The 10314-nt window shown below is 56.5% G+C and overlaps 1 protein-coding gene across 1 annotated transcript in view; it reads left to right on the forward strand.

The window, feature by feature from the left end:
- The window catches only part of PLXNA1 (plexin A1), a 100915-nt gene that overhangs the window by 76294 nt on the left and 14307 nt on the right, over window positions 1-10314 (forward strand). The window contains exons 21-24 of the mRNA XM_026857529.1: window positions 565-707; window positions 3996-4252; window positions 8408-8547; window positions 9382-9464. Coding sequence (XP_026713330.1) covers window positions 565-707; window positions 3996-4252; window positions 8408-8547; window positions 9382-9464 — 623 coding nt within the window. The remainder of the gene's footprint in view (window positions 1-564; window positions 708-3995; window positions 4253-8407; window positions 8548-9381; window positions 9465-10314) is intronic.

A 10314-nucleotide genomic window follows, 5' to 3' on the forward strand; every position in this document is an offset into this window, starting at 1 on the left:
TCCTGGTGCATCTCCAGGACTCCTCTCCCGTCAGCTTTTCCCTGTAGGTGCAATTAAAGGTTCAGGACCCCCCCTGCGCCGCGTTCCCCTGGGAGTCGCGGCTGCCTCTGCTCCGATCGGGAGGTGCCGTGGTGGGTGTGTTCAAGCTCTTCTCTCTCTAGTATTTAGGTCAAAAAGAAATGACTACATTCTTGTGGTTTAGGCTAATGTTTTCCCCCAGAAGCTCTGGCTTTGTTCAAGCCTTTCAGTTCCCTGCTGCCCCCACCATCCCTGGGAAGCTGCAAGTGCTGAGCAGGGAGGATTTGAGGCCCACCCCCCCCAGAACCTGGTGGTCCTTATTCCCAAATCTGCCACTGGATTCATTCTGGGGCGGTCATCCCCACCCGCCACAGCTCAGCTTCATCAGTGAGATGGAGACAGCGATCACAGCCTGCTGCGGGCAGCGGGTTCGTGCCGGGGGGGTCCCACTGTGGGGTGCTGGGGGGTGCGGTGGACGCTGGGTGTCGATGCTGGGCGCTGGGACTTTGGGATGCGTCGTTAATTCTGCTTTCATTCCCACCGCAGCCTTTGCTGAGCTGCAGACCGACATTAACGAGCTGACCAACGACCTGGACGGGGCTGGCATCCCCTTTCTGGATTACCGCACCTACGCCATGCGGGTTCTCTTCCCCGGGATAGAAGATCACCCCGTGCTGAAGGAGATGGAGGTGTGGTTCTGTCTGTCCTGGGGGTGTTTCACGCTGGGATGTGCCCTTGCACCAGTCTCCAGGCCCCACACGTTGGGCTGGAGAAACGTTTGGTCGAACGAGCCTCTCGCCACGCGGCTGCAGACCGGCTGCCAAATGGTCACTGCGCTCTCTGACACAAATATCAATATTTATATTAATATCATTGCTGCTGTCATTTTCTACAGCACTTGCTTTATTCAGTTGGGTTGGTTTGATGCCTGACTGGCCGCTCGTTTCTAGCAGGCTTGTCCGACTTCGCCTGCTTACTTGGCTGTGTTCCCCCGTGCAGAGCCCGTCCTTGGCATCCTTCCCCTGCTCCCCAAACCAGCTCCCTCTCCTCACCCAGCCTCCCCACCTCTCTGTAATTTAGTGCGTGCGATTGCACAGCAATTGGCTTCTCGTTCGCTGGGCTGCCGAGGCCGCTCTTGATTAGAGAAAGGAGGGGGGTGACCTTAGCTTCCCCTCGCTGCTGACCTGGCGCAGTAATTAATGTCGACGTGGGCTTCACAATGTATTTAGGAGAAGTAATTGGCCCTGGTGCAAGATGCACGGTCACTAATTACAGCACAACAAGCTCTTACCAACTGCAAGTGCACGTGCTGGTGTTGTACGCCAGCGTGGCGGCCTGGCCCTCTGCCTGCTCTCTTTCCCTGGGCCCTAATCCCAGCTCTGAGGGGCGATGGGGACCCCGTTTTCATGGATTTCCCCCTGCAGCGTGGTTTCCGGGTGCTCGGAGCGCAGCCGGCGGGAGCATCGCCCTCCCTGGGGCACAGCCCTTCCTGTCTGGGCAAGCGCCTGGCTCTCCCCTCACCTCTGCTCTTGCTCTTTCATGATTTTCCCTAAAGGGAGAAGGGTGGAAAGGTTATCAGAAGAAGCTATCAGAGGAGGAATTTTATATTGGCTGTGACAGGCTGGGTGGGAGTTTGTCCACTTCCAGCTCCTAATTCAAAACATCCCACTTGAGAGAGCACACCAGCTCAGCCTGGCCTGGGAAACAAAGGGTTAAAGTTGTAAAGGGGGGGGGGGGGGGGAATCCCCCAAAGAGAATAAATAAAGCAACTACAGTTGTGTAAGCTTCATATAATTTAATCAGGTTTGCTTTTATTTGTCTCTACTCGGAGTGTAACATTAGCTATTGCAAGTGACGGGAAGGAAACGGCACTTGCTCACGCCTGCGCTAACGCGCGGCCAGCGTCAGGCTGCTGGTACCGGCCCCCCTGCTCTCTAGGTTTTGGAGGGGAGGTTGGTTGCTTTGTGATTAAATATTTAATTCATTATCATGCATTTATTTCTGCTGATGATCAGCGAGTTAAACATGAGGGCCCGGGGAGGTGACAGGCACGTGGGGGGCTCAGGCTGCTTGGGACGGGGGGTTCGTGTCCTCCCGTGCCCCCTGCCAAGGCTCCAGTGTCATGGTCACTGTTGGGCAGGACCCCTTTGCCTGGTCTTGGCTGCCAAAGCACCAGCACCATGCAGGTGTGGGGATGCACCACGTCTCCCTCTGCCCTGGTGGTACTGGGGTGTCTGGTGGTTCTCCAGTGCAGCCGCTGGGCTCCAGCCTCCAACCTCCCCGTGCCGAGGAATCCACCGGCATCTCCGGGACCCTCTGGGGAGCCCCTGGCCTCAAGCTGCCCAGGGCAGGGTCAGGCTGGCTCTGAGGAAGGATTTCTGTGCAGAAGGGGCTGTTGGGCGTTGGAATGGGCTGCCCAGGGCAGGGGGGAGTCCCCGGGATCCCTGGAGGGGTTGAAGAGTCGGGCTGAGCCAGCGCTGAGGGGTCTGGGGGAGTTGGGAAGGGTCAGGGGGAGGGTCATGGTTGGGCTGGAGGAGCTGCAAGGGCTTTTCCAACCTGGATGGTTCTCTGATTCTGTGAACCTCAGACATTTGCCCGAGTTACCAGCATCATCGCATCAAGGTCTCCACGTAGTGTGGAGGGAGGGACTCCAGGAAAACATAATTTCAGGCATTTCTGTTCCTAGCAGGACGTTATCCTCTGACCTGCATTAAGGGAAATGGAGCCACGTGCTTGCTCATGTGGTGCCTGCAGGAGGAACCCCCAGGATGGGGCAGAGAGGGTCTGTCGCTCCCCCGTCACCCCTCTGGGCTGCTCTGGGACAGGCGTCCCTGCTGATGAGGGTGACAGCGGTGCCTGGGGGCTCCTATCGCAGAACTGACAAGGACTGGGTGGGAACTGGGGGGTTTTGTCCAGTGAGAAAGAGTATTTAGGACGGGGAAGTTACAACTATGAGGAATTTCGCTGAACTGAAGAGCACCGATCCAAAGTTTTGATTGAAGTGAAATGATTTGATGTGTCAAAACCCTGTTCTTCATTTTGAGACGGTGTTTTGAAATGAAAAGTGTTGTTTTGTCTCCAAATATCGACGTGAAATGAAATTTTTCACTTGTTCTCCCAATAGGAAGACAAGGGATGGGGGGAGTGTGAATAATTAAAATCGGTGTTTTTTTACCAAAGCAGGGCTTTTATTCAGAGGAAACCATCTTTTCTCGTGGGAAAAGGTTGTGCTGTAAAAATGTTCATTTCTGATAAGAAATGTGGTCAGGGCTGACCAGAGCTGAGCTGGTGATGGCAGCGTGGGGGTGAAGGCATCCCAGCCCAATCCCTGCTGGGCCCTACGTGGCCGAGTACGCCCAGAAATACAGCTTCAAACATCTCAAGAGGAAAGGGAATGTTTCAGGCTGTGCTGGAGCGGGGTAGAGCCAGGTTTCTGCTATTTGCTTCCCTGTCTGAAATCCATCCCCTCAAAACCCAGGTTGGGTTTGCTGCTGGCGGAGCTCGGGGTTGAGGCTTTATTTGCTTTCTGTGCAATACCTGAAGCGCGTGTTGCAGTGACTTGGGTGGGAATTGAGCTGCTTGTTAGCTGAAATTGAAAATTATAATTTGCGTGTGTGTTTGGGAGAGAAAGAGTGTTTGTTTATGGGAGGGAAGCGCGTGTGTGTGCCTGCACATGCGTGGGAGGGGCTTTGTGTGGAAGTGTGTGTGTATATATACACACGCATACATACACTGATGCCCCGAGACTGTGTTAATGTGACGATAACACAACCTAGATAATACCTCTGGGGGGAGGTGAGGCTGATCACCAAAGAGGAAGCTTGGTAGAAGAGATCAAATCCAGCCGCTTTTTTACCCTTTTTCATCCTCTCCTCTTGAGGGATGAGGATGAACCGAGGGTCTTGTGCAGCCCAGCCATCATCTTCTCATCACCCTCCCCCTCGTGCCCATCTCCCAGCTTTGCTCTATCCCCGCAGGTCCAGGCGAATGTGGAGAAGTCCTTGACTCTCTTCGGGCAGCTCCTGAACAAGAAGCACTTCTTGCTGACCTTCATCCGCACTCTGGAGGCTCAGCGGAGCTTCTCCATGCGGGACCGCGGCAACGTGGCCTCCCTCATCATGACAGCGCTGCAGGGCGAGATGGAGTACGCCACCGGCGTGCTGAAGCAGCTCCTCTCCGACCTCATTGAGAAGAACCTGGAGAGTAAGAACCACCCCAAGCTGCTCTTGCGGAGGTGAGCGTCCATCTGAGAGCCTGGAGCTGTGGGACGGCGTCCCGGCTCTTGCGAGCGTGTGGACGTGAGCTGGTGTCCTTGAGGGATGCCATCAGGGATGGCTTTGGTGGCGGTGCTGGGTCTGTCATCAAGCATTTCCTTGCCTGTCTGCGTGCAAGTAGGAGAAGGATGCGAGGCCGCCTGGCCCCAGCAGCTCAGGAGGTGCCCGTGGGATGTTCTGGTTTGAGCGGTGTGAGTTGGTGTTGGCTGGGAAGCAGAGAACAAGGTGCTCGGCACCTGCAGGGGCTAGCGCAGGGAGGGTGCACGCGGGTGTCGGGCGCTGTTGGGTATTTCTGCAGCCATGCTCCCTCCTGCTTTCCCTTCTCTGGGGGACCAGGGGGTGCCCCCTCTCAGCACCTGGGGCGGCTCTCGCCTTGCTGCACGGGTGGCTCGGCGAGCTGGCAGCAGGCAGTCGTCCTCCTTTCCCCGCTGCCTCCTCGGGGCTTGCCCACCTTGCCAGGCATGTGGGGGTTTTCCTGGGAAAGCCAAGCGGATCTTTGCAAGCTGGGAGTCTTGCCGGGGCGGGGAGGGAGTGTGAGCAGGAGGCAGCCTGCCAAGCCCTGCCGTGAGCCTGCCTGGCCCATCAATATTTAACGATAGCTCTGAGCTCTCCTTCATCACGGGCTGATGAATATTGAAAGATACACCAAGTGCTGAACAAAAACAATTAATAAGCTGCACCAGCCCAGCTCGAGGCCCTCCGTGCTGTTTTCTCCCTTCGCATGCCGTGCCGTGCCTCCCCATCTCCTCCTCCACCAACCTGATGCCACCAGCCTCCAGCAGAGATGCAGGGACGGCTGAGAGCCCTGGGGCTGGCAAGTCACCAGAAAGGCTCGAGAAGACTTAGAGCTTCTTTCAAACATCAACCGATGTTCGTGGCACGGCTGGACTGGACAAAGCCTGTTGGATTTTATGTCTGGCCCTGGGGAGACGCCTGGAGAAGACACAGATGTGAGCTGGTCCCAGTTACACCCCTGCTGCCTTCCCTCGGACAGTCTCTTTAGGCACATGGTTTTCTTATTCTCTCTGCTTCATTTATCCCCTTGCAAGGGTGCCCTTAATTTCTCAAATCACCTCATCAGTGACGTGCCAGTGAGGGGGTGCGGTGCGGACCTGTGGCTGGCCAGGGGGTGGCTCTTGGAGGTGCTGACCCCTCTCCTCCATCCCTGTTCCCTGAGCATATCCATAGGCTCTTCCCTTCTTGCTGTCCCTCCACGACACCAGGCTTCACTGAAATATTTAAACTGCCTTTCCAGCTTCTGGGTCTCTCGGAGCATCACGAAGTCGCTGCCATCGGAGCAAAACTCCGGAATGAAGTAAATCAATAAAATATAAATAAAAGGCAGCGCGGGGAGCCAGCGGCTGCAATGGCTGAGCCGTGGGGGTGGCACAGGGGCAGAGCCCAGCCTGGGTCAGCGCGGTGGGAGCTGGCAGCCCGAGGACTGTCGCTCCCCAGCCGCCGAGCTCCAGGACCTGCTGCAGGTGGAGCTGCAGGAGGGTGAGGACGGGGCCGGTACCTTTGCTTGTGCCTCCCCAAGTGAGATTTAGTGAAGAGACTTTGTTCTTCCCTGCGGCCACGGCGTGCAGCAAGCAGTGCTGAGGGCTGTGCTTCGCTGTCCTTTGGATTAGCCCTGCCGTTGGGCGTGAGACCGTGATTACCGCCCAGGGCAACTGGATTAACAGGACTCTAACTGGGGAGAGCTGCTATTTATTTATTTTGTAATTGGATAATCCCCCCGTTGCTGTGGCATCTGGCTCTATCGCGGATAAAGACAAACATCCTCTGGAGCCTGGGTGGTGGCACTTTGGATGAGTGTTACAGGCTTGTCAGCAAAGAACCTGGGCCGGGGAGGATGTTTGCTGAGTAACTTCAGTCTACTCACATCCCTTTTCTTTTCCCTTTTTCCTTCCCTTTTCCCTTTTTCCTTCCCCTTGATGGATTAATCTTTCTGGCTGGGTGCAGGGAAGCTTCCCTCCCCTGAAGGCTCAGGCATTGCCATCCCCTAATGGTTTAAGAAGGGCCATGCTATTCCAGAGAGGGCAAAAAGGGCTAAGCCCCATTAGCGGAGAGAAACCCTTGGAAGGGACCATACAACCCGCAGTCAGCTTGAATAAACTCTGAGAAAGTGGATTTCCGACCCCAGCCATCTGGCCATCGGGAACTGCTCCCGGCCCATCTGCTGGGCCTGGCCTTGCCGTTGAGCAGGGCATGGTGTTGGGCAGTGGGTCTCCTTCGGGTGGCTCTGACGTGCGGGTTCCTTCTGGGTTTTGTTCCTTGAGCCAACCCGTTTGTATCCGTTCCTCTGGCGCAAGAGGAATGCAGCCACGTCCCGGAGATTTTTAGTATTGCTTGTGCTTTCAGGAGCATCTGTGTGTGCAAACAGCTGATCCGATGATTAATGGGTGGATAAGCTGAAGAAGCCGAACTGGAGAGGGTCGAGGGGCTGGCTGGCATTTTTATTTTAAAGGGAGTTGAAAGCCACTTTAAAAATAATGGATGTGTTAAGGGGAGTTTTAATCTTTTGGCAGCAAGGCCAGGCTGCGGTGCAGAGACGGGTGCGTTAAGCTGCCCTTGTAGGGCTGCACAGTTCACCCGGGTCCTGTGTCACCTTCAGCTCCCTCCGTGCCAGGCTGTCCCTCTCCTCTGCTGCTGTGGCACGTCCTGGCTGCAGCACCACCCCCCAAGGTCCCCCCCATCCCATTGCGTCCCACCGTGTCTCACACCGATGTCGTGGAATCCTGCTCTCCCTCTTGTGCTCCTACAGCGCGGGGGTGGCTCCCCTGGTCCTCCCCTGCCGTGCTGCTTTGGAGCCCAGTGGCATCTCTGAACCATGCTGGAGGAGACTAGGGGCAATATCTAGGTTTTCTCAAGGCAGTTTTAGCTGCTTCCTTCAACTGCATCTCCAGAAGCCGAGAGGCACAGCTCTGTTTTTCAACTCCTTTTGGAGCAGGTGGTCGGAGCATTGTTCACCGTCCCACTCTGGGGAGACACACAGAGACCTGGGATTTCCACCATGCAGGCAGGGACGGGTTAAGTCCCAAACCTGACACAGTGTCTTCACACTGGGCTCCAAAGGTAGATGGAAAACGGCTTAAGCTTCCAGCCACTGCTCTTACTCCTTGCTCCTTTAATCCCCTTGGGTTTGGCTGAATTAGTACTGGGGATGAGTTTGACCAAAACCATGCTGGCATCAAAGTCTCCAGACCCAGTTGCAGCAGTGGCTTTAACCAAGGCCAGGTAGCAGTGGACCAGTGCCCCCTCTGTGCTGTGGGGCTCTGCATCCCTGCCCAGAGCCACCCAGGTCCCGGCCCAAGGGCAGGGGCTTGGGGAGAAGTGAGGGTGCAGAGCCTGGCCTCCTGAAGCTTCCCCAGCACCACTGCGGAGCGGGAAAACTCTCTATCCCTCCAGTGTTGGTGGTGATTGTCCTTTTGGTCCTGGGCTTTGAGGCTGTAGAGATCAGGGGCTACTCTGGGGGTTGCAGGGAAGTCCCACGTCACCCAGCAGCGCTGGGCGGGTGTCAGGGCAGCGGCAGTATCGAGGGCACTGCAGGAGCTCTCCGGTGGGGCCGGCGGGCTTCCAGCATCATCAGGCACGGGGGGTGTGGGAGGAGGTGCTGCTGCTGCTGGGAACGGGGGTCAGCATCTGACTGTGCCTTGCAACCTCAGCTCTTCCCGTCGGGTTGCGCTCTGACTGGGGAGCTTGAGGTAGGTCTGGGGACGTTTTACCTGGCTTTGGTGTCTCGTACAATCCTCATGTGGAGGGAGCAGCCTGATTCTAGTGGGATGTGATGGAAGAAACAAACTTCATTCAAGTAGGAGAGAGAAGCCAGAACCAGGGAAAAGCAGAAAGCTGGTCGTCCCCTGGGCGAGAGTCCCCACGGGAGGAGATTGTGCTTGGCGCTCTCTGGTTCTCCAAATATACTGGAGAACTATTTGCTTATTCTCCTGGGGGCTGTCTGCTCGTGCCCCTTTGCTTCAAGGCTCCTGCCTTTCCAGATGTGACCTTTTAAAGCCAAAAATAATTTCACCACAGCCCAAGGGCTGAGGTGGCAGCGGGGGAGATCAGAGACCTTTAATATCCTCTGCTGACAGCTTTGCTCTCTGCCTTCCCTACAGGACGGAGTCGGTGGCAGAGAAGATGCTGACGAATTGGTTCACGTTTCTGCTGTACAAGTTTCTGAAGGTGAGTTTGGGAAGGGCTGGCAACCCCGCGTGGGCAGGGAGGCGGTTCAAGCCTTGCTGGGACAGGCAGCGTGGTACCCAGAGCCTGGAACGACGTGTTCCTGAGCACTGCTGCTCCCTCCCGGCGCAGAGATCCCTTCCCAGGCCTCCATTCCCATCCCGGGGTTCTGGGATATGATTGATGATTCTGGGTCTCCTTTTGGGGAAATAACTGAGCTGATTGAGAAATGAAATCCAGACTGGGATTGCTTAACACTTAGTGGGTTTGAGATCTTCTTCAAAACGGTGCCTGGAGAAAGGATAAGTCTGAAGCAACTCAGCTGAGTCTTGAAGCCCTTCAGTGTGGTCCCAATTCCTCCCTCCTTCTGTAACTCGAGAGGAAGAAGCCCCAGAAGCTGGTCCCTGTGTGGACATGACTGATGGGAGGAAATTTCTGCCTGTTTGAGCTGTAGTTTGATGTGCTGCACTCTTCACGTAACGCCACTGCTTTTCCTTCGTCTCTCTGATGCTGAGGCTGCGTGGACGGGAATCAATTCCCCCGGCATCTCCACTTCTGCTTCCCTGCAAAGGTGCCGTGGTGGGGATGGGCAGCCCGCGGGGCCTGTTGTCAGCTGGGGACACGTGTAAGGGCTGTTTTTACCGCTGGTTTATCCAGCCCATATGGAGAACGTTTATCCCGTCAGCACCGGTGCTTCCCCTTGCAGCTGCTGGGGGTTACAGCTCCCGCCCGTGGACCCCCAGCTCTGTCCTGCTGCTCCTTCGGGGTGACACCAGCGGGTGAACGGCGCCTGCGGTCCTGCCGCCGGCTTGTCAGTCAGCAGAGCTGTTCCTTGGGATCCTGCCTGGCGTCAGCTCAGCGAGGCTGGGTGGCACGCAGCCGTTTTTGTGGGATTTCATCCCTCATTAAGATAAAGAGGGTTTGAACCGTTTCCAGCCAAGAGATGAGAGCGAGCAGGAGTCTGTGCAGAACTCAAGTGATCGTCAACGAGAGGTGATTTATAATATCACTTACATGCACTTGGCTTTTTGCCTCTGTCGAGGGATAGCCTGTATCTATAAAAATCTAGCTGTAGCGTGTGTGAAGGTTGCTTTCCAGGGGTGAGAAAGGAGGAAGGCTGTGCCATTCGTGGGGAGGTGTCAAACATTTCTTCGAACCAGGGTGTTCCTCAGCAGGGCCACCCTCTGCCCCTGCAGCGCCAGTGCCCAGTGGGATCAGGTGGGACACTGGCAGATGCCCTTTGGGCTCTGTGGGGTGAGTGGGACAGGCAGGAGTAGCTCTGGCTGTGGATAAGCTCCCTCAAGGCTCCTAGAAGTGGATGGGGTTGTGCTTTGGCCAAGTGGAGCGCTGTGCACGGCCTTTGGATGCCCACAGCGGTGTTTGGGGACCTTGTGCTTGTGTGTGTGAATTGATGCACTTAGAATCGCAGGATACCAGAATCATGGAGGTTGGAAAAGCCCTTGCAGCTCCTCCAGCCCAACCATGACCCTCCCCCTGACCCTTCCCAACTCCCCCAGATCCCTCAGCGCTGGCTCAGCCCGACTCTTCAACCCCCCCAGGGATCCCGGGGACTCCCCCCTGCCCTGGGCAGCCCATTCCAACGCCCAACAGCCCCTTCTGCACAGAAATCCTTCCTCAGAGCCAGCCTGACCCTGCCCTGGGCAGCTTGAGGCCATTCCCTCGGGGCCTGGCGCTGGGGCCTTGGCTCCAGAGACTCATCCCCCCTCTCTGCCCCCTCCTGGCAGGGAGTTGCCGAGGGCCAGGAGGTCTCCCCTCAGCCTCCTCTTCTCCAGACTGAACCCCCCCAGTTCCCCCAGCCGCTCCCCAGCAGACCTGTGCTCCA

The sequence above is a fragment of the Athene cunicularia genome (genome assembly GCF_003259725.1).
Source record: "Athene cunicularia isolate RWA chromosome 12 unlocalized genomic scaffold, athCun1 chr12_part1, whole genome shotgun sequence".
In the NCBI taxonomy this organism is placed as follows: Eukaryota; Metazoa; Chordata; class Aves; order Strigiformes; family Strigidae; genus Athene; species Athene cunicularia.